Here is a 25,584-nt window from a genome sequence, read left to right on the forward strand (position 1 = left end):
GGGAATGTTTATGGATATAAGCTAGCCAACCGTATTTGATATTATTATGGACTACGTTTAGACATAAACCTCTTCTAAGGTCCCTTGTGGCACTGTAAGGGCTAAATAGTGCTATAATGTCATGCAGTGAAGCTTGTTTGTATTTAGTTCTGGGTTTAATCATTCATAGACTATGTATATATAATATAAAAACATTTTCTTGTCATCTCTACAAACTAATTTTAAGGTTTTCCATAGTTTCATAATAAAGATTCCACTTTTTAATGAACAAAACAAAGCCAATACTATGCAGATGACTGCATTGATAAGTATCTTCTTGCCAGCTTTATAAACTACTTTTAAGGTTGATCTTAATTAGATAACGAAGATTTCAAGATTAATGAACAAAATTCAGTGTATAATGTAAATACACAGACAGATTGAATTCTTGATCAAAGAGAGCATGTAGCATCCAAATCAATTAGCAGACATGAGCATCCACTCTGTATGTTTGCCTGTGTGTCTCTCATGCACCTATTTATTATCCCAACAAAAAGTCTCACGCCATAATATCACAAGGATGTCAATGTTTCACTGCTCTAATCCGAAGCAACTTTCTTTGTTCAAACTTGACATTATAGACAGCTTATTCTGAAATCAATTTTTGTAAGAGGGTATTTACTATGAGGTACCAAGATGCCACAATACTTATCATTAACAGGGAAACAAATTCAATGATCATAAACAACGAATCATGCATCAGATTCACAAAACAACATTGATCACGCTTATCATCATTCATTATGAAGGTATCAAACATTTTCTGTTACCAGATCATAAAGTAATACTTGAGGAAAATCTTAAGATTTCTTTTAAGGGATTAGCAAATTATAACATATTGAGATTGTAGCGCATTGATTCAAAAAGTGCCATATTTACTAAAACAAAATTCAGTGGACATCATGAGAACATTGTCTTCATTCGCTATTTCTAAAACCATTTTCCATCTCATGCAGTACAGAGATGGCTTGCACCCATTATACATGATAGAATAAAAACTTTAGCTCTTCCAATCAAGAACCCTTCACTGACTCCAGGGAATCAAGATCTCAACCTCAACAAGTAACCATTAATTCAATAATTTTCAACAATACTGACTGTTCCTTCCTTCCAACTATATACCATTTGCTCCAATTGCATAATTAAGAAACACTCTGAGCATACATTGCTCATGGTCGCCATGCGTGCATATAGAGATGCACTGGCTCTGTGAGTTCACTACATTTACAGAGGACTCTGTCAAACTTCCTTTGCCATAGATCGCCATCTTTCATCTCATTTCTGGCTTCACGTCTATTTAAGCTATCCAGTGCAATGGTCTGCATATAGCATACCCTGCCCAACAATAGATGACTTATATTTAGATTTCCTTGAGATGCATTAAAATATAAATATTTTATTAAAAGAATTTATCTAATAGTAACAATGTTTAGCAAAGAGAATTAATCAGATTAAAGAAATTTACATCCCAAATTACACATCTTATTAAAAATAACTACAGCCATAATAAATATTAGATTTTAGAGTATTCCTCCAGTCAAAATGCAAGCGAAAGTATACTTTCGTAAAAAAAGGAATGCTAGTGATCAAGCTGGTACCTGGGTTGGTGTTGGAAGAATTGAATCTGCAAGACTCCCATTTATCTTAACAGGAAGAGGTGGCATCTGACTCATTATTCCAGGCATATCTTTCATACTGCACAAATGGGAGTTATCGTTTTGTTTTTTAAGCATTAGGTCAGTCTGTACTTACACCCCTCAAATTGAATAAGAAAACAGTCAGCCATTGTGAATCAATACCACAGGAGAGAAGCAAAAATATCATGCGTAGAAAATGAGCAATGTTACTGTAATGAATGTAAGATGTATCTTTTTGCAATAGGCCGTTGTTCCTTTTATATGTAAACACTTTTATCACTGCCTGCACTCTAAGCTATATATTGGGAAGAGAACAGCACAGGAAAATTGCAATTGCCGAGCATGTAGGGCATTATATGTTTAAATTTGAATAACAGGAAGATGTAGAAAAAATTCAGAGGGAAACTTCTATTTCAACATTTTCTTTCTTTCACCTAAAGGTTTATACAACTGAAGTCAAATTTAATGCTACTTACTCATTCAAAATTGCAAAAATGTTGTCTCGGGCCTGACAGAAGAGGTTGATGTTCTCTCGTATCTGTTTGACCATAAGAATGAAAAATTTATCATTTAAACAAAAAATGAGTAACATTCCATAAAGAATAGAAACAAACTAAATGCTCTGTTAGAATTGAATTCTCGTGTCAAGTTAAAGTAATGCAGTGGAAAAGTCAGTCAACTATTAGTTATTAATTTGCATCCTTCCGTACGAAATATTAAGCATATGAATAAACTTCAGAAAGAAAGAAATAAAGAAATTATAATAATGTTCAGGGATGACCAAAATTGGTCAATGGGCCTCAAATATAGAACTAATACTAACAGATTGGGGAAACAAAAAAGAAACTCCAAGTATAGCTCGAAGTCGAGAATACAAGAAAAGAAAAGAAAAACAATAAAAGAGGCTAGATAGAATACAGGTAAAATCCCATGTTGCTGCTTCTGATTTAAAATATTGTGCAATTAGAGACTCGAACCAAAAACAAGTTTATAACTTCTGATTTAGATATTGGGCAATTGGAGACTCAAACCACAAACACGTTCAAAATGAAAGGATGTATAAATATTATAATAGGTATTCGGCTACCAAACAAGACCATGCCAACAATTTTTATTAGTTCAATTTACACCATCAATCTAAGTTACCAGTCTGGGTTTGGGTATGGCAATTTGCAAAAAATAATTCACCTGGTTCAGTATAGCTGGGTACATCTGTACAAAATACAAACTATTTATAAATATTAAAAGTATAGAAAAATAGCCATAAGTCTTATAGTCCAGATACTGTTGTGAAATAAGAAAGGACTCATACTTGTGGGGATTAAAGTATAAAGAGAGCTGAATCCAGTTGTAGAAATTTGATGAGGAAATTCTGAATGGTGTAGGGCAGCACTGTACCAAACTTAGGGGCACCAAATCCTTTGAGCAGCCCAGATGCATGACTATGACCCCTCACTTCATGTAATACCAATAATATAGCAGCTGCCATGCTGCACTCACTTTCAATCAAACTCTTCTTCGCTTTACTTGGAATTGCATCTGATATTGTTTAGCATTGCAGAGTATATAAATGCTGTTGCAAAAAAACTTATCACGCTTTCTTGACATGCTGGGGGTAATGAACAAGCTTCGGTGAATTCATTTGTTCAAACCAAAGCCCATTAAGGCATAACGAACAAGCTTTGTAATTGGAAGGAAAAAGAGGGTTTTAGGGAGGGATCTTACCCTCCCTTAACGACCAAGCAAGAAAGGGTTTATGCAGGGGTGTAGAGGGGGTGATAGCCCTATCTAAACAAGAAAAGAAAGATTAGCTTTTCCAGTCAGTAAAGAGAAAAGTTTGATTGATTTTCTCCCTTCAATTCTGGCTTTGACTGTTAAATTCAGTTCAATTCCAGTCTTTATTGTTTTCCCTCTTTAAATCAATTTATTGTAGCACAAATATGTCCCAGTACTATGGGTCCTAGATTCACCCAAGCTGCACCACAAAAGAATCCATAATCGCAGGTAGTAACCTACGCATACCAATAAATTTATACACTGGGTACTTGTAAAAACTGGTAATGCAGTCATCAATAGATAGCTCCCTTTCTGTTCAAACAAAACAATACTGAAGTGAATAGTTCTTGCAAATGGTTGCTTCTATACTTGTCAGTAGTGTACAAAGGGTATGCACACAAGTGGCTGTCACATGTCTCGAACATTTCAGCTACTTGATTACAGTAAGAGATTTGACTCTTGTAGATTGTGTGAATTTAAATAATTAAATAGCTTTTTTTAATCGATTAGGGAACATTAACTTGAAGTTTAAGAACTCAATTAAACAATTTGCATTCTTTTAAACTCTATGCCACTAAAATTTATGGCTATATTTTTCAAGGTTTTCTATTCTCTAATGAAAGACAAGAATCAAACAAAGCCATATTTAAAAATCTCATAGTTTTATTTCATATTTGTTTAAAACCTCCATACTATGATTGGCATTGAGAAGAATTGGGAACTCTCCTGCTACATTGTACGCTTCCTTCCTCCTTCCCTCCCTCCATTTCTTTCCCTTTGTCTGCCTCTTCCTTGATCAGCATTAGAATCCTTTCAATCACCTCCATTTAGTTAAAGCATTTTGGTCACAATGTCTCCCAATAGCCTTCCCTTCTTCCTGCTGATTAAGGCATCCAATGATGGCCTTTGGTTGCCTTTGACAGTTTGCAAGTTGCTGATCAGCAGATTGAAGAGGTTATGAGTGTGTCCTAGCTGAGAGCTTTGGAGCTCAATTGCTTTTAAAAGGCCACTGAGAGTATCGTTCATATTGGCCAAAGCAATATGAACAATGGCCTCCTTGGATTTTGGTGGCTTATGGGGATCTACTTCATTAAATTCAATAGGGTTGATGCTAGGTGCATGAATGTAAGTAGCATTTTCCTTGAGGCTTTCAGTTTTATCAGTAACCATATATTGGCCACCATGACTAAGGGAATTGGGTGATATACAGTGATTCTGCAGTCCAAAGTCAAGGACATGGGAATGTTGGAGTTGTTTTGGTAGCAGAAGGAATGGGAGGGAGATTTATGGTCCTAGTAATCAGATTTGCAACAGAGGTAACTGTTGTCAGAGTGCTTAGAAAGATGAACTGAAAAGAAGAGAAAGAAGAGGACTTGCTGTTCTTACATTTTGTAAATGCATAGTCAGTAGGGCTAATAACAATTACACCAGCCTTAGAACCTGGCAAAGAGGAAGGTTCTTGACTTCAAAATTATTGTGCCAGCACTTTGCATATCAGGGTTATGGGGTTCTTTGTTATTGCTTTCTATATTCTCAGACTTATTCCCCTTTCTTTTGTATATTTTAATACATTGATGATTTGTTCTCATTTCCTTAGAACTGCAGTAAGCCATATTTTCTTTTATAGATTTTTCAACTAGATGTAGGCTTGTCGTTATGTTCATTCTCTTCTTGATTTGGGAGCTCCAGATGGTTGTATCAAATCTATAGCTCATTTTGAACTTGCCACAGTTAATGCAATGCACAACCTTGAGCTGCTTCCCAAGGGTATGTAGGATCTATACAATATCAGAGCTTAGATTTAGAGTGCGCTTATGAAATGATGCCATCACTGTTGTAGCTGCATTTATATGTCTTTCCACTTGCACTTGCAAGATCCAAAGCTCACTTTGAGCATCAGCAACCAGCAGCTGAAATTCCATGGCTGCTGCGAGCGATAAATTGTTTGCACTATGGTTGTTCTGCACTTACCACATTATAGGTTGGCATCTAGTAAAAGCTGAGCAAGATTATTACATTGTACTATGGTTATTTTTGGAGGAATGACAGTGCAGAGTTAAGGAATGATTTCCTTGAGTTGTTGATTTGCCCGATCCCTTCCTAGATTGATTCAGGGAGGTTGAATTCTGCCTTCATTACTTGTATAGGAGCCTATGTCCAGTTTTTGTAATGTCCCCCCTTTGAAATAGAATTTAATAATAAATAATAATAATATAATTAAAATGCAAAAGAATACAAATAAAATTAAAATTAAAATATAAAAGATTATAATTAAATATAATTAAAATTTAATTAAGTTAATGAAAGGTCAAAAGACATGGAATGAGAAGTTGTGATTCCCTCAAACATGAGATATAAAAGGGAGGAGAGAACCTCCTTTGAGAGGGGGCGATATGGAGAAAGGAAAGAAATGAATGAAGCATGTGAATCAAGGAAGGAATAATGGAAGAAGGAAGAAATGGGAAGTAGATAAGTAAGTGGCTCTTTCAAATGGCAAAAATTATGGAGGGTTGCACTCTTTCAAAGGGTGCTAATTGTGAAAGGTTGTGTCTCTAGCCAAAGGGCAGGCATGATGAAGAGATGTGACCTCTCCCTCTCATGGGAAGATATAAAGGGAAGAAGGTTCATTTGAGGAAGAGTTGGAAGGGAAATCAATTTGGATAATAATATATTATTCTCAAAAGCAGCAATGAAAAGTGGTGATTCAATTGTTACGAAAGGTGGTGCCTCAATTCCCATGAAAGGTGGTGACTCTTCGACCAATAAAGTATAAAGGAGAGATAATTACAAGCATTCAAGGATCACTAACTCAATCATCACTCATCACTCATGGATCCATAAAAGCAATCATCAATTGTCAAATCAAGCAAACAATCAATCAGCAACTCATAACATCAAATCCGCATTCAGACAATCATCAGTCACCAATATATGAAAACAGCTTTCATTACATCATCACTCTTCAATCACCTAATCAACCATCACTTAATCATAACTCACCAATACTTCGAGTCATACAATCAAAGTAATTCATTCAACTGAAGAGATCAGATCTGACATTGATAACCAGTTCAGGCATACAGCAGTTTGATCTTATATCTGTGATTTGGTATGGATTTTCTTGTGAAGTACACAGCATAATGAATCTGTTTATGATAACTCACTGCTGAATAATGTAGGACTCTTTGTATGTTTTGATTAAATGTTATAATCAGCCATGTTAGAGGTTTAAAGGGCTTGCAAGGAGGGGGAATGGTGTACAGGCCTCACTAGGTACACCACCTCATGAGAATGGTTAAGGCCCACATGAGGCCAACGGGGACATAGATTCCACTCTTGGGCCTACTGTTGAGTTAAGGGCGCCCTATTGTAGTCTCCCCTACGAACCCTATATTGGTCAATTGTTGAGGTGAATTAGAAGGGCTCCTCAATCATAAGAGGAGAGAAGGATGGGATGGTAGAGGGGAACGATGTATAAGCTCCACTAGGTATACAACCTCATGAGCATGGTTAAGACCACATGAGGCCAAGGGGGACAGTTTCTGCTCTTGGGCCTAGGGTAGGGAATATTTAGGACACCTTATCGTGTCCCTCCCATCTCAACCCTCCTTATGGTTGAACCCCCGCGTAATCATTTAGATTTATGTATTATATCTTTTCTTCACCCTAGAAATGGATGTATTACATCGATTTGCAGGTTTCCAAGATAGACTTATCTCATCTTATTCTTGGGTGACGATTATATCTCCAAATATATTATGTTTCTTGTTTCATTTGGATTTTGTGAAATTAGGGCAAAGTACAAGGTAATCCAGGAAAGGGACATTACAGTTTTCTACTTTATGCCCATTTTTCTTATTTCAACTCAATCTGTGAAAAGGTAATCCCAATTTGTATCCTCTTTGGTGTCATTGGGTCAATAGCGAAAAAGTTCGTGTGTGTTAAATTCCAATATTCCTGAGTTCGCAAGGTGTCATGATTGCATGAAAGGTACCTTAAAATGATTTGATAAAGTCAAATTTTGTTTATTTCTATAAGAAGTAACTTGCTATTTTTAGAAAATGTTAGATTAGTACGTATGGACCTAAAAATTTACCCAGAGCTCCAAAATTGTATAGTCATCCTATGGCAAAACAAATCAGCCAAAGTTCACTTGCAGATAGTGAGATATTAAAGTTTCAAAATCTTGGAATCTTGAAAAAAGTATTCAAATTGGATTTTGAAGTTTAAAATGAAAGAATTTTGCCACAAAAGTTGCCAAAAATAGCATAGCAATTTTCAAGTGCATAGAGCACTTTAAGATCTTTAGCTTAAAAAAACGGAGAGCTCAATCAGGTACCCAAATCAAAGTTATGGCTTTAAGAAGTTGTGCATATTTTTCAAAAATATCTGAGTGCAAAATAGATGTTAGAGTTGCAAATTCGAAATGGTGGTTATTTTTGAAGATTCTAAAAGCATTTTGAAAAGGAGAATATTGACTAGTGTAATGTCCCCACTTTGAAATATAATTTCATAATAAATAATGATATTAAAATTAAAATTAAATCAAAATATAAAAAGATATGATTAAAATTTTATTAAAGTTAATGAATCGTCAAAAGGCATGAAATGATAAGTTGTGACTCCTCCAAATATGACGTATAAAAGGGAGAAGAGAACTCATTTGAAAGTGGGGATAATTGGGAATGAGAAGTGCAGATATTATTTAAATAAGAAATGCAGATCTGATTGTGAAAGGTTGTGACCCTTTCAAAGGGCAGAAGTAATGAAGAGTGGCACTCTTTCAAAGAGTGCTAATGGTGAAAGGGTGTGTCTCTTGCCAAAGGGCATCCATAATGAAGAGGTGTGACCTCTCCCTCACATTGAGAGATATAAAGGGAAGGAATCAAAAGCATCTAGTGACATCACCATCGATCAGATCAGAACTGTTATTAAGTCGCAAGCAGTAACGTCCTTGTTCTTGGTGCTATGCATGGGGGATGTGCTTAATATGTATGCTTAATATATGATGCCTGATAATGTTCTTATCCAGAGTTTAATAGTAATATTAATATGACTGCAATATGTATGACAGTCATAATCAAAGAAACGGGACTCGGACTCGGCAAGGCCGAATCGGACTCGGAGTCAGACTCAGCTTCAAACTCGACTGGACTTGGAAGAGTGAAAAACTCGAGAAATTTAGAGATTTTTAAAGATTTAAAACTTGTTTCAAGCACCCTTTATTGAATACACCTTAAAGACACAATAACATCATCAAACTCGGCTCATTTGATTACATACACAAGTATACATCAATCACATAAGCATAAACGCAAATTGTAGCTGAAGGAAATAACAAACATAGATATATAAATATTGTCAAATGTATACAATATTACAAAACTCATGGAATAAAAAATCCATGTCATCATATGATCATCATCAAATGTTTCATACAAATACCAAAGGTAAATACAACTACAAGCCTATGGCTCAGAGGAGCCTGGACGGCTGCACCCTCCGGCCCTGGCCCCGGCCCCCTGCGAAGGCGTCTAAGGTAGGTCCTGGATGATTCGACAGCCATAGCCGCTCCCCGTGACACCATGCCATGCTCACCAACATCAGGAACATCCGTGTCACTATCTGCCTTTGAATCTCCTGTCTGTGCTCGTGCTCTCCGCTCCTCCTCTGCCATGGCTACAGTCTCAACCTCTATATCTACCTGGTCGATCCAATCAGTGTCAGACTCGGAGGTTAAATTTTCCCTACTTCTATCGACGTAGTTTCCCCCCATATTTTTTGACGGGGGTCAAGGGGCAGCACCCCGCGAGGCCAAAAAATTTTATTATTTAATAAAGGCGTCAGGTGTTATTTTTCTATTGGCTGACATATTGTAACCCTAATTTTTCTCATTCTCAGGCGGAGGTTGTAGTGAACAAAGACGAGACCATTCATTTTAAGAAAACTTTTTAAAATGTTTTTTTTTTGTCATTTTACTTAACCCAACCAATAGCCGAGTTTTAGGCACTAGACTCGCCAAGTTTGGCGAGTTTATGCCAAACTCACCAACTCGGCGAGTCTAGCGAGTTTGCTCACCAAACTCGGCCAAGCCCGAGTCCGAGCTCCAGAGACTCGGCAAGCATGTCTCGGGCTCGGACTCGCCGAGTTTGGCGAGTTTGTGGCGATTAGATGACTCATAATATACATCCATAGTACAAAGTGATATTACCATAACTTTGTCCTAAGTCATAAATCTATTCTAATCCTTCTATTCCCCAAGGGAGATGGGTGTTGCTAGGGAAGGGCAGAGTAAAACCACTTCAATAGAAAGCCCCAAGGGTGAAAGGACTCCTGAAATTTGGGCTGCAAGCCCCAAAGGTGAATGGATTGAGTTCTGGTAATCTGGGCTACATTAAGGAGGTGGTGTCAAGCACCCTAGACAGCCTCTTTTGGGAATGGGGTCAGATTGGTTTGGATTTAGGCACGGTTTTAATGGCATCATAAGTTATATTACAGAGAATTAGTTACTTATGCTCAATTAATCGTGATAGAAGGTAGTAGCATAGATGTTGCTCTTCGGAATTGACAGTGTCTAAATAGGGGACATTACAAATGGTATCAGAGCTATGATCCCGCTACCCTGCAGGGTAAAGATGAATCAACTAATCATTCTAGTCAATAAGAACAAATCTAACGATATGTGTATGCTCCGTGTTTGCATATATCCATGTGTATGCTTTGTGTTTGTTTCATGCTTGATATGTTTCCAGCATGATTATTCCATGTGTGTTTCCAAAGCCATTTCATATTGGAAGTCATTTTGAACAATCCATGATATTGCTAGAGGACAAGTAATCTTGGGCGGGGCGGACTGTAATGTCCCCACTTTGAAATAGAATTTAATAATAAATAATAATAATAAAATCTAAATATTAAAAATTAAATTAAAATATAAAATAATATAATTAAATAAATTTAATTAAGTTAATGAATGGTCAAAAAAACATGGAAGGAAAAGTTGTGACTTCCTCAACAATGAGATATAAAAGAGAGAAGAGAACCTCATTTGAGAGGGGGATAATTTGGAAATCAGAAGTGCAGATCTGATTATGAAAGGTTGTGTCCCTTTCAAAGGGCAGAAATAATGAAGAGATGCACTCTTTCAAAGGGTGCTAATGGTGAAAGGGTGTGTCACTTGCCAAAGGGCATACATGATGAAGAGGTGTGACCTCTCCCTCACATTGAGAGATATAAAGGGAAGGAATCAAAAGCATCTAGTGACATCACCATCGATCAGATCAGAACTGTTATTAAGTTACAAGCAGTAACATCCTTGTTCTTGGTGGTATGCATGGGGATGTGCTTAATATTTGAAGCCTGATAATGCTCTTATGCAGAGTTTAATAGTAATATTAATATGACTGCAATATGTATGATAGTCATAATATACATCCATAGTACAAAGTGATATTGCCATAACTTTGTCCTAAGTCATAAATCTATTATAATCCTTCTATTCCGCAAGGCAGATGGGTGCTTCTAGGGAAAGGCAGAGTAAAACACTTCAATAGAAAGCCCCAAGGGTGAAAGGACCCCTCCTTGATCATTATATATATATATATAGAAACAACACTATATACTATGATTATACAAGGACAGTGAAGACGTTGCAGACCAAGACGTCCGTCATAGCTTATTGGTTGAAGACAATACAGCTCGATTCCTCTTTATTGCCATTGTGAAGATGTTATGATGAGATCAGAAAACTAAATGATAATATGTAACAAGTATCGAACAGACTAGGTAACACGAATCAAAGAAACTTAAAACCATAATGGACCGATACTTATAAACAATTCATCACATCCGATAGTCATTAACTAATCAGTGGTATTAAGTTGTTATTTCAGATATCTGTATTTCGTCTAACTAATAGTCATTAGCAATCAGTGGTATTAAATCACTTTATAATTGATACAGCGATATTTAATCTAACCGATAGTTATTAACTAATCGGTAGTATTCAATGATTGGGTTTGAATCAGTTGACCTATGCCAATCGATAATTACAATATGAAGCACATGACCATTCATGTAGGGGTGTGATACGTGAACAATGCAAAGAGACCTTCCACGTAAGGGTAGGAAATAATATATATATGTCGTTTAAGATAGAAATACGGGGAGGGGGTGCATTAAAAAAGTAATAAGTCTGATAATGTTTTATGCAGAATTTAATACTAATATTAATATAGATTGCAATAAGTATGTCAGTCATTCCTAATTTCCTATGCAGTGGCAGACCATATCTGACATATGTCAGATCTATCTGGCCTCACAACCTTTAAATATAACTAATGCTTTTAGGCAATGGGGTATTAATAATCTATATAGTAGGAAGAGAATTATGTGAAGACAGAGAAATAAATCAGAATATATATATATATATATATATATATATATATATATCAGACTGAAGACTAATCAGATTATACGTGACGACAAATTGTAACATTAAGGCATATACGTCAGGTATACAAATCAGAGGAAGTTATCCAGATAAGTTCTATCTTCCAAACTAGTTTTAGAATCTTAAGTTAAATATTATAATGAATAGTATTCAGTTATGATAAAAATTATATTTATTAATAAGTATGCTTAATATATGAAGCCCAATAATGTTCTTATGCAGAATTAATAGTAATACTAATATGGACTGCAATATGTATGACAGTCATACTTAATTTCATATATATATTCATAATACATAAGAAATATATATACTTATAGTCTGAATCATGTTATTGCTTTCGGTATTTAAGAAGATGGAATTGAGATGTTACAAAGAAGGGCAGTCTAAATCCAAGCAATAGGTGAAGTCCCAAGATAGGGTGGGGATCAGCGACCCATAAGCCTTGAGGGTATAGACCCAAGATAGGTAAGGGCTTGGATCTGTAAACTTTGAGGGAACTTATTGTAGTTTGTCTCTAAGCACTTTGGTAACATATGTAAACTTTCTCCCTTAAAATTGAAATAGTAGCAGGGTTTGATATCTATATTAAGAACTATGAATAATGAAATTAATCAGCTAGTGAGGAAAATAATATTGAAGAAAATCTATCAATTTTAGTATATTTAATTAGATCAAGTAGGGGACATTACAAATGGTATCAAAGCTATGATCCTGCCATCCTGCAGGGTAAAAATGAATCATATGGGAACCTCCGTGGGAAGAGAATACGTAATAACAACAGCAGCAGTCACCGTGGACTGGCATATTTAATCTGTATGTATTCTAACATTTATTCTTGCTAGGTTCATCAGTAAGTGGGCATGAGATTATTATAAATAATACAGCTGCAAATATTATGATTTAGAAATATGGAATACAACAACAGTAGATATAAATTTAAGAATGAATTTACATGTCACGATTTATTAATGAATTAAGACAATATTTAAATTCAAATACATAGATAATTAATTGAGTGACACTCAATACAAGTAAGTCTAGTTGAACGAATTAATTTTCACTGAATACAATCAATATATAATGTATGGAAATAATCTAAACTTACAATAAAGAAGCCAAATTTTTACCAATAATTACATATTGAACTTAATTTATAAGTATCAAGTCTTATAGCAAAATTCTGAATTCAATCCAAATCGTCAGTCGAATCCATATTTCTCCAAATCCCCAAGGGAGATGGATGCTGCTAGGGAGAGGCAGAGTAAATCCAGTCAAGAGGTGCCCTAAGGGTAAAAGACTCCTCCTAAATCTGGGTTGCGTGCCCTAAGGATGAGAGGACTGAGTCAAGTAATCTAGGACCTGAGAGAGAACTGGTGTCGAGCACCCTAGACGAGCAAGAACCTCTTCTGGGAAAAGGGACGGAATAGTTAGCGATTGAGGTTGGTTCTCTAGAGTTGCTACAGAATAAGATATATTATGATATTTGCATATGAAAATGTTGATTTATGATTATACTATATATATGTCTTCAACCCGATTGCCCCATTCTATATATATGTTTTGTATGAATGTTTATGAGATTGTTTAATGCTGTCATGTTTTCAGCATGATTACATCATGCACCTTTCTATGTACATACCTTGTATTTTGGTATATACATGCTATGTGTATTCATAGATTGCTTCATGTCTAATGTGTTTTTCAACATGTATACCTTGTGTCTTCATGTGTTGCTTCATGATCGATATGTGTTCAACATGTATGCTTCAAGTACCCTTTGCTTATATACTATGTATATTCGTGTGTTTGCTTCATGTCTGATACACCTCAGCATGTATGCCTTATGACTGATGTGTCTTTAGAGTGTTCACTCCATGAGTGCCTTTCTTATACATACTTGGTACTTGTGTGCATTGCTTCAAGCCTTTTATGTATTATATGCATACTTCGTGCTTCAGTGTATTTGTATATTACTTTGTATTTTATGCGAATGTATCGTCTATGCTCCATGCCTTATGTATATTACTTCATGTTTACATGTGTGCTATTTCATACTTCGTGTATAAACTTATGGGTTTGTGCTACATGTCTGATATGTATTTAAGTGAAATTGCTTCATGCTTTAAGTGTATTCACATGCCTTTTGCATGTCACTCTTAAATGTATGTATACTTCATAATTTGTGGATATTTATGTGTCTTTTGTGTCTTCCATATGATTGCTCCATTGTATGTTTTCTATGTGTACATGTATACCTTTATTGTATAATTATATGATTGCTCTGGATGATTGTCTCATCTTCAGCATGACTGTGTCACACATGCCTTCCTTAGGTATGCTCATGTCTTGAATATGCTTGCATCATGATTGATATGTTTTCAATGTTATTCCATGTGCATTTTATATTTCTTTCTCAAATGCTTCATTTCTTAAGGACTGATGTGTTTTCAGAATCCTGACCTCTTGTGCATTCTCTAAGTATAGACATCATGTATGCTTTACATGCAATTGCTTCCTATTTAGCGTATGCTTGTTCTACATAAGCGTCTCTCACATAACCACAAACACTCACATATAAACTTAGTGACTTAAGAAAATTTATGTGCATGCTTCATACTTTATGTGCTTCATAACTTATGTGAACTCCTGCTTATGCACTACATGATTCATGCGTTACGTGTATTTTACTTATTACATGCCCTAATTGTATTCACTGTGCTTCACACCTTGTGTGTATACTGTATTCAAGTGTATACTCCATACTTTATGTACTACATGTGTTTCGCGCATAGATGAAAAACTCTGCGCTTTTTTAAAAGACTCGCGAGTACTCGCGAGCCCTAGATGGCTGTGAGTCACTCGCGGTTAAACTCGGCATCAAGTTTTGTAAAAACGTGCAGCGAGTAGAACCCCAAAAAATTGCAAAAAATCGCAAAAAATCACGGGAAAAATCGGCGCTAAAAAGTAATGAAGGTTACCAAAAGTCTAAAACTGTCGAAAACCTAATTTTGATTTCATATTTTGTCTTTTGTTGCGACGAGGAAAGGATTTGCACTGTCGCCGACGCGAGTAGGGCACGACAACGGTAATCCGAATAGGGCACGACAATAGGATTTGCAACGTCGCTAATGCAAATAGTTTTAATCGATTTCCAATAGATTTCAAACAATTTTTTATTGATCTATATTAAAAGTTAAACTCTTTCCCACTGTAAAATTTCAGTTAGTTTCCATCAGCGCTTTAGGATTTGTAGAGTTCATAGCTTTCGCATATTACTTACTACATGTTTAACAAAAATGCACAGTTTATGGGCTCATCGTTTTGTGTACATTTCAGATTTGTATATGTTATTTTAGGCTAAATTCACAAAATACCGAGAAGGAAAAATTTCTATAGGCGATATTAACAAGTTTCATGCCCAGACACATTGCAATATCAAATACAATTATACAATAATGAATAATCTATATTCTTTTTAATAATAGTTATAGAACAATGTAAATGTTTTTTTTAATAAATTGTTGTATTTTACATTTATATATAAAAAACAATCTATTAAAAAGAATAGAGATTAATATATAAGAACAATTTATATAAAAAAAACATAGATTAAATAAAATATATATATTGTAGAAATATTAAGAATTTAAGATAATCCTGATTCCTAATAATGCAGCATTTAGAAATGTAAGGAAATTAGTAATATAGCTACGAATTGTTTAAACTTTAGGGTGTAAATGTGTTTTTTAAGAATATTTTTTAAAAATGTATTTTCAAATGTTCAATAAAGTTGCCGAGTTATTGCTGAGTTTTTCTCCGAGTTTTGGCGAGTCTCGAGTTTTTAAAAAAATTTGGGCTTGCCGAGTCGTTGCTGAGTCCGAGCTTTTCAACCTTGGTTTCGCGTGTATATTGCATGCCTTAATTGTATTCATGTGTATTACATATGTTGCATACTTTGAATGTATTCATATGTATGATTCGTGTGTATTTCTGTGAATGATTAATACATGTATCATGTATATACTTCACATATGCTTCATGCCTTTACATATGTATACCTTGTGTTTTTTTGGGATATTCATATGACTCAATTTAAGGAAATTATCAATTGCTTGAGGACAAGCAATTTCGGGAAGGGTGGGCTGTCATGACCCCTCCTTGATCATTATATATATAGATAGATAGAATAGATAGAAACAACACTATATACTATGATTATACAAGGACAATGAAGACGTTGCAGACCTAGACGTCCGTCATAGCTTATTGGTTGAAGACAATACAGCTCGATTCCTCTTTATTGCCATTGTGAAGATGTTATGATGAGATCAGAAAACTAAATGATAATATGTAACAAGTATCAAACAGACTAGGTAACACGTATCAAAGAAACTTAAAACCATAATGGACCGATACTTATAAACAATTCATCACATCCGATAGTCATTAACTAATCAGTGGTATTAAGTTGTTATTTCACATATCTGTATTTCGTCTAACTAATAGTCATTAGCAATCAGTGGTATTAAATCACTTTATAATTGATACAGCAATATTTAATCTAACCGATAGTTATTAACTAATCAGTAGTATTCAATGATTGGGTTTGAATCGGTTGACCTATGCCAATCGATAATTACAATATGAAGCACATGACCATTCATGTAGGGGTGTGATACGTGAACAATGCAAAGAGATGTGGCCCTTCTACGTAAGGGTAGGAAATAATATATATATGTCGTTTAAGATAGAAATACGGGGAGGGGGTGCGTTAAAAAAGTAATAAGTCTGATAATGTTTTATGCAGAATTTAATACTAATATTAATATAGATTGCAATAAGTATGTCAGTCATTCCTAATTTCCTATGCAGTGGCAGACCATATCTGACATATGTCAGATCTATCTGGCCTCACAACCTTTAAATATAACTAATGCTTTTAGGCAATGGGGTATTAATAATCTATATAATAGGAAGAGAATTATGTGAAGACAGAGAAATAAATCAGAATATATATATATATATATATATATATATATATGACTGAAGACTAATCAGATTATACGTGACGACAAATTGTAACATTAAGGCATATACGTCAGGTATACAAATCGGAGGAAGTTATCCAGATAAGTTCTATCTTCCAAACTAGTTTTAGAATCTTAAGTTAAATATTATAATGAATAGTATTCAGTTATGATAAAAATTATATTTATTAATAAGTATGCTTAATATATGAAGCCCAATAATGTTCTTATGCAGAATTAATAGTAATACTAATATGGACTGCAATATGTATGACAGTCATACTTAATTTCATATATATATTCATAATACATAAGAAATATATATACTTATAGTCTGAATCATGTTATTGCTTTCGGTATTTAAGAAGATGGAATTGAGATGTTACAAAGAAGGGCAGTCTAAATCCAAGCAATAGGTTAAGTCCCAAGATAGGGTGGGGATCAGCGACCCATAAGCCTTGAGGGTATAGACCCGAGATAGGTAAGGGCTTGGATCTGTAAACTTTAAGGGAACCTATTGTAGTTGGTCTTTAAGCGTTTTGGTAACATATGTAAACTTTCTCCCTTAAAATTGAAATAGTAGCAGGGTTTGATATCCATATTAAGAACTATGAATAATGAAATTAATCAGCTAGTGAGGAAAATAGTATTTGAAGAAAATCTATCAATTTTAGTATATTTAATTAGATCAAGTAGGGGACATTACACCTAAGTCATAAATCTATTCTAATCCTTCTATTCCCCAAGGAAGATGGGTGCTTCTAGGGAAAGGCAGAGTAAACCCACTTCAATAGAAAGCCTCAAGGGTGAAAGGACTCCTCCTGAAATCTGGGCTGCAGGCCCCAAAGGTGAATGGACTGAGTTCTAGTAATTTGGGCTACATTAAGGAGGTGGTGTCAAGCACCCTAGGCAGCCAAGCCCTCTTCTGGGAATGGTGTCAGATTGGTTTGGATTTAGGCATGGTTTTAATGGCATCATAAGTTATATTCATGATAGAAGGTAGTAGCATAGATGTTTATCTTGGGAATTGACAGTGTCTAAATAGGGGACATTACAGAAACTTGGCAAGTGGTAAAGCTTAGGACATTAACAAGTTGCAAGCCGAATTTTCAAAATGGGGAATAGAGCTCCTTGCTCCTCACATCAAGAATTTTTTTAACAAAGTTACTCAAAGAAGCTTTGTGATTGAAAGGACAAGTGTGGTGATTCCTTTGCACAAAAGTGGTGATATTAATAATCCTTCTAATTATTGTACTATTGTGATCAATCTGCTTCTTGGAAAGCTTTTTGCGAGCATGATAAAGCATAGAATCAGCAGTTGGGTACAAAGAGAAAGAAAAAGAGCAAAAAGGCAAGCAGGTTTTAGACCAAATCACTCCACCATTGACCATTGCATCACTCTTAGAAACTTAATTGAGAAAGTTTAGGACTCACAAGGGAAAGAAGCCTTTTGTTGCTTCATTGATTTCAAGAAAGCCTTTGACACGGTTTCTATGGACAAACTTTGGAGTAGAATGGAGGAACTCAGGATTCCTGATGAGCTTAGGGCTGCTGTACATAAACTCTAAAATCAAGTTAGAGCTAAAATCAGAAATGATCTTAGGGCTGCTGTACATAAACTCTAAAATCGAGTTAGAGCTAAAATTAGAACAAAGGAGGGGATGTCTAAATGTTTGGCAGTGACATTGGGGTTAAACAAGGGTGTCCTCTTTCTTCCACCGTGTTTGGGCTATATATTGATAAACTTGAAGAGTGCCTAAACAAGAATAATGGGGAAGGTATTCAGCTTTCAAGTTATGTTGTGAAGATACTTTTATATGCAAAAGATCTTATCCTAATTGTAAAAATAGTGAATAGTTTGAAGGAACATTTAAAGGCGCACTTATACTGTTTTGCCAAAAGGTTGGAATGCAAGTAAATACCAACAAGACTAAACTCATGATCTTCTCTTTGAAAAGAAAGAAACAACAAATTAACTTCATGTTTGATGGTTGCCTGTTGGAGATAGTGGAAGAATACAAGCACTTGGATATTGATTTCCACAATAAGTCCAGTTGGGAGACTTGTAGGTCAAAAAGGATTCAAGGAGGATAGTAGGCTTCTTATCTCTTGCAAAACAAATGTAGAAAAGTGGAGTTATGGGATTGGAAAACCAAGAAAACCCTCTTTGGTTTGTTGGTTACGCCATTTGTCCTTTATGGTTGCGAGATTTGGGGGAGTAGCATGTCAAATCACAAGTGGGGGCAATTACAAAGAATCCAAAAGCATCTAATCACTAGTAATCTCAAAGTCAAGTCAACGGTTGCTTATGAGATTCTTTTAGCAAAAGCAGGCATGTTTCCAATGGAGGCCTCAGCAATAGTATGTTTGCTAAATTATGTAAAAAAAATTAAAACCATGGATAAGCAATGCTCGCCCAAAATGGTTGTTGAGGAGGAATTAAAATAGAGGAAGAAGACTTGGATGAAGTAGAATAGCAAAAGGATCAGCAAGTGGGACATTGATTTGCAAGATTGTACCTATAATAATGATGAGATAAAAATGTTTGTGTTTCAAAAATTTAGAACTGCCATGTGGACAAAGTAGGTTGGTTGAAAAAAAGCACATTATATCAAAGAGTTCAACCCCTTGGGGGAGCATGATATAAAAAACTACCTAAGGGCAGCAATTAAGGGAAAGGCTAGACTTCTAGTTGCACAAATTAAAACCAGGTCTCACATCTAAGGCAGCAATTAAGGGAAAGGCTAGACTTCTAGTTGCACAAATTAAAACCAGGTCCCACCATCTTAGATGTGAGACGGGTAGAAGGTCAGTCCCTAACAAGGAGTGAGATGAAAAAGCTTGTCTTTTCTGCAATAAAAGGGTTGTGGAAACTAAATGGCACTTCATCTTTGAGTGTGCCACATATGAGGATATCCGTACACAATATGAGGACAATTTGAAGGGGTTCAGTCTTAATGAGCTATTTGAGGAGGCAAGACTTCACAAAACCGCAGGCTTCTTGATCAAGATCCACAACATAAGATTTGACAATGAAAAGAACTTGAAAATTGTTAACAATGATGCTGTTGGTCCCATACCGCAGGCTTCTTGATCAAGATCCACAAGATCCACAACATAAGATTTGACAATGAAAAGAACTTAATAATTGTTAACAATGATGCTATTGGTCCCATAGACTGATGGTCTCATGGACATCAATAAAACTCATTTATTAAATTATTCCACTTTTCTTAAATGCAAATCACCTTAAAAAAGGAATTTCCACCCAAAGATGTAAAATATCTTTTTTAATATTTTTCCATGAGAAATAAGAAAAAGAGACAGAATTTGTGAAGTAAAAGGTTTCATCTGCATGAATATATAGTTTAAGCAAAATTTAATACGTAATATTATTCTTGACATAAAGGCAGACAACTGATAGAAAACATCTCTAGGTTTATACATACCACGTCAACCATGCTAAATATACCAATGTATAACAAAAGAATTGGTCCAGCAAATAAATTGTAGTAAGAAAATGATTTTAACAGTGTCAAACATGTTAATGGGTGGAAAAAGGCAAGGACCATAAAATACGTTGCAGTTTAAAAAAGAAAAATGGCCTCTAAAGATTAATAAATCAGTACTCACGTTATAAAAATACATCAGCATAGATGAGGTACCATATTGATTCAAACACTCACCATACAACCACTCTCTAAATGAGTAAATAACTATTGATTGTATGACGGAACAGGAGGTTATTTTGGAAAGTAATGACAACAGTTTTGTATATGATGACAAGAAGCAAACTTGACCTGACCAAAAGAATATAATTTATATTATATTGACAATAAATAGACATGTCAATATAGCAACATCAGAAGGCTTAATGTAATTTATATTTTTTCTCATAGATGTTATCTACTTCATTTCAGGCATGTCCTACTATTTCTCATCTTCAGGCTCAAAAGTAGTAGCAAAAGACAACTCACTCTATAAGATGCAAGATTTGCTGTAATTTGTTCAAAGGCCTTAGCATTTTGTTCCAGAAGATGCCCCGTTGTACCACCAATTTCTGCTATGGAAACAGTAATCACAGAAATTTAATCAAATATCTAGAGGATACAATAAAAAGTTTATACATTGATAAACCCGTTATCTAAAGCAAGATACACCTCAAAGAAAATACTCTAATCTGATACACAAGAATCATATGCCACGAGCATCAAAATAAGAATGAAAGGCCTTTTCCTCTTATAGATCCAATAACATTATAATAATCTGATTTCAATAAACTATGTTTTCTTCAAAAACATTCCTTATATTGTCCAATGCTAGCAAAAGAATAAAGTCAGTTATAAGAAGTAAATATGAAGCTAATATGTATAAAAATATGAGAGGTCACTTTATTGAGAGCTTACTATCATAGCTGAAGAGGAATTTATATGAGACGATGTATTAATTAACAAACTTAAGGAAACACGTATAAGAATGCTCTTTTGACTCACCCCATATACCCCTTCAGCTTCCAAGTATTTAATGGTTTTGACCAGCTGAAATTCCTTTCTTTGTCTAGGTTTACTCCACTAGAGCTTCTTGGGATTTTTTTTATGAACATATGTAGAACTGAGAGCCCTCTCTTGTTAGTGGACAAGATTTGTTGTTTTCCAATTTCCAATATCAAGGGTTGGCACTTAATGGCAAAGATTTCTGCTTTAAAGGGTTACACTGAAGAACCTCTTCATTATCAAATGAATTACTGCTAGGAAATGTATGAGGGATTACAAGCATCAGCCCATTTCATGGGTAGTACCTTCAAAAAATGTCCCAGAGAACCAAGAGACTGAAAGGAACTTCATTCTAAATATGAAATTACTAACTGTTAGAGTAATGCCAATACAGGTAGATAATCTATCCCTCATCAAATCAGATAAGTGGCTGTTGCACTCCTACAAAAATTTCAATGATAACTTCTGTGTTTGATGTCATATTCATTTGTCAAGTTGTCATATCAATATAAAACTGATATCATGACTGCAGCCATGAGTTGTTCATTTTTCTCAAGGATGTAAGGCTGTGCAAAGGAAGGAGACTTGTCTTGAGTGATGAAGGATGGGAAAAAGCTCTTTGCAGATGTCAACTGAGTGTAGATGGCAGTCAAAGGACAAAGGAGACCAAAATAGGTTCCTAAAATGGGTTCCAGCAAGAGTAATGACAGATTGGCATGCTTGAGGGTTTGTGATAAGCAGTTTGGTGGCATAAGTAACAAAAATCAGCATGTACGACACTTGAGGGATAAGACATAATAAATGAGTTCCTAGCAGGGGGTTAAGTAGCATTTATGACTGAAAAGAGCACTTAGATCAGATGAATGTTGTTTTAAAGTGACAAGATTGCAAAAACATGCTCCAATTGCATGCCTAAAGAAGGTCAAGGACTTCTTTTGGTGAAAAGTATAAGCCAAATAGGCAGCTTACTTTATCAGAAGTCGTTTTTAAGTGGCACGAGAGGTCTAAGACTCTAAAAAGCACTCTAGGGTGAGAGAAGCATGTTCTGATTGATGTAAGGGACAGAAATAGATGCTTGGACTTCTTGCTTAAGTGACATAGCTACCAAGGATGCATGAGATCAGACAATAAGTGACAAATATAGTAGATATAGGCGCCTGGAACAGTAAGCACATGCCTTTAATGACAAAGTGATCCAAGACGTATAGACTTTTAAGTGGCAAGAATGGCATTTGGGCTGGCCTAAAAGGAGAGTTGACAGGTTTAAGAGCTAAACACAAAGGTGGTGCGTGGATGCTGATTGATGACAGGGCTACATAAAGGATGTGCCTAAGCTGTTATAGGCAGAGTTTACTGACAAGTCTAGCAGAAATGGGCATTTATGTCCATGGATGATGATTTAACACTGGTAGAGTCACCAAAATCAGGTGCCTGAAGGGATAAAGTCATCCTTAAAGTGACAAAACACTGCAAAAGATATGTGTTGGTCTGGTTTGGCAAGTTTGATAGGTTAGAGTACAGGGATGGTGCCAATGACAAAATTTTCAGCCACCTATAAAAGCAGGAGGAGTGGCTAATAGTTGCCAGAGCACCTTGGGATTCAGTAGCTCTAAACCCATAGCCAAATACCACAAATGAAAATCATAACTTGGAAAACCAGAGAACTAAATAGCCCTGACAAGCAGAATATTGTGAAATTTTTTAGGGACAATAACCTAAGATTTTTCCTTCTTTAAAAAGTTAAAATGTCTATGGCTGGTTCTCATGAAGTTAGAAACAAAGTTTGGAACAAATCCTCTTTTTTTTGTGTCGACTCTACAGGTGCTCTGGAGGTTTAGTGACTCTTTGGGACCCTCAAGTTGCTAATGGGGAAGTGCCACTCAATAACTACCACCATTTAGCTATTTTATTCACAAACAAAGATGATAAACCCCATTGGATTCTTTTGACTTTTTATGCTCTAAATGCTAGTTCTAGGAATAGTATCCTTTGGAGGGAGCTGGCTGTTTTTATAAACTCTTCTTAAGGATTGAAAATGGATGATTTGGGGATACTTTAACATCCCTCTCTCCCTTTTGGATAAAAGGTGGCATCCATGACTTCATGGATAGTAGTAATACACAAGATTTGGCAAAATTCATTGCTGATTGTAGTCTAATGGATGCTGAATTAAGAGGGCTAGGTGTATATAGAGTAACAAAAGGATGTGGTATAAGTAATAACCTTATTTAAGTGAGATTTGATAGATTTTTAATCTCAATGGATTGGTTTTTATCCATAAATTGGTGCTTGTATTTCCTCCCTATGTTTGGTTCAAATCACAACTTTCTCCTACTAAACTTGGAGAATGATAAGAAAAGGTGCAAAGTCCTTTTAGATTTGAAAATATGTGGATGCATCATCCAAACATAAAATAAAAAGTCAATGAGTGGTGGAAGGTTGATGTTAAAGGATTGACCATGTATAAGATTGTCAAAATGTTTAAGAATGTAAGGTTTATAGCAAAAAAAGGAATTGGGAACCTTTGGAAATGTTTTTTTCAAAAGAAGATCAAAGAAGGGCTTAAGAATCTGGAAAAGGAAATTCAACTGAATGGAATGAACCACAAGTCATACAGTAATGAGAAGACGCTCCTCAGTAGCTATCACAAGCTTGTTGCTGAGAAAACCTTTTGAAATAGAAACCTAGAGCTCTGTGGTTGACAGCCAAGGGCAGAAACATGGAGCACTTCTATATGACTATCGTAGACACTAGAATGACAATAAAATCATGGAGAATACTCAAGTTATATGGTATGTCTTCCTTTCATTATAAGATAATCAATGAGGATACTGTTAGCAACTTCAAAAAGTTGTTGACTGATGAGGAGAGCTGCCTGGATTTGGAAAAGGAAATTCTTAATGTCATTCTCACAAGCCTTCCATAGAAAGATAATGAGGTGTTAAATGAACCTATGTCTATGGAAGAGGCCCATTTTGCTGTATTTTTGTTTGAGGGAGGTAAAGATTTAGGTCTTGGTGATTTTCCTCCAATGTTCTTTCAAAAATTCTAGAACATTGTCCTACATGAGATGGTTGATGCTGCTCAATAGTTAATGTTGTCAGGTGAAGTGTTATGGGAAATAAATAATAATTTTCTTGTTCTTGTCTCAAAGAAACTACGAGCTAAGGATTTTAAGGACTTTAGATCAAAAATCCTATGTAATACTTTGTTTAAGGTTTTCTTTGAGAAAGTGTAATCAATCCTACCTCCATTATGGCTGATTAATAGAGTGGCTTTGTCCAAGGTAGGCAAATCCTTGATTCTATCATAATTTTTCACTCTTGTAGATCCTCTCCTATGTTTGTAGTTTTTACTAACAATACTTTGGGTGGTTTATAATCTAGTGAAAGAGGGTTGAGGTAGGGAGATCCTATATCCCCCTTCCTCTTCATTATCATGGCAAGGGTTTTAGGAAGGAGCTTTTTGATTGAACAAAAGAATGGTAGGATTAGAAGATTTCAACCTTGATCTTTTGTCAACCCATCTCCCATCAACAATTTTTGGGTGATAATATTGTCTTGAGTGAATACTTGGTGAGAGAAATTAAAGAGGTCAAGTGGTTGTTGGATAAGTAAGCAAAGGTTTTTGTTTAAATGGTCGATGTAGAGAAGAGTCATTTTCCTTCTCAATATGCATCTAAATAGACAAAGAAGTATAGCATGTTTTTTTTATTGTTAGATTGAGGATCTACCCTTGTTTAAAGACAAAATTTTAGATAGTTTTTCAAATTCTTTGTTGGACAGATTCCAAATGAATCTAGCAGGTGGAAAGGATGCTTGCTCAATTAAGTGGGTAAGCTACGACTTTTGTAGAGTACCCTTCAAAGCCTCCCTATCTTCTTCTTTTCTATCTTTAGAATCCTCAATAAGATTCCAAAGAATGTGTAACAAATTCAAAGGAGATTTCTTTGGATGGAAGTTGTGGAGGAAAAACAAATTGCTTTTGTTTTGTGGAACAAATTTTGTCTCCCAAAGAAGATGGGAAGCTTGGGAATTACAAGTTGTAGACCTTAGAAAAAGGTTATTCTTGCTACAATTGAATAGAGATTATTGAAGAAATAGAATCAATGGATTGAAATTATGTAAACAAAGTATTTGTGCAATAATGAGGCTCGA

The 25,584-nt window shown here is 35.2% G+C and overlaps 1 protein-coding gene across 2 annotated transcripts in view; it reads right to left on the reverse strand.

Annotated features, from left to right (window-relative positions):
- Window positions 1–893: 893 nt before the first annotated feature.
- Window positions 894–25,584, reverse strand: part of LOC131036254 (uncharacterized) — a 112,085-nt gene continuing 87,394 nt past the window's right edge. The window contains exons 5-8 of one of the 2 annotated variants that reach the window (XM_057968102.2): window positions 20,912–20,997; window positions 2,153–2,214; window positions 1,638–1,734; window positions 894–1,374 (exon numbers count right to left, since the gene is read on the reverse strand). In XM_057968102.2, coding sequence (XP_057824085.1) covers window positions 1,342–1,374; window positions 1,638–1,734; window positions 2,153–2,214; window positions 20,912–20,997 — 278 coding nt within the window. In that variant the 3' untranslated portion in view covers window positions 894–1,341. The remainder of the gene's footprint in view (window positions 1,375–1,637; window positions 1,735–2,152; window positions 2,215–20,911; window positions 20,998–25,584) is intronic. The other variant, XM_057968103.2, reaches the window with a different exon arrangement.

This window comes from Cryptomeria japonica, chromosome 6 (genome assembly GCF_030272615.1).
Source record: "Cryptomeria japonica chromosome 6, Sugi_1.0, whole genome shotgun sequence".
NCBI lineage: Eukaryota > Viridiplantae > Streptophyta > Pinopsida > Cupressales > Cupressaceae > Cryptomeria > Cryptomeria japonica.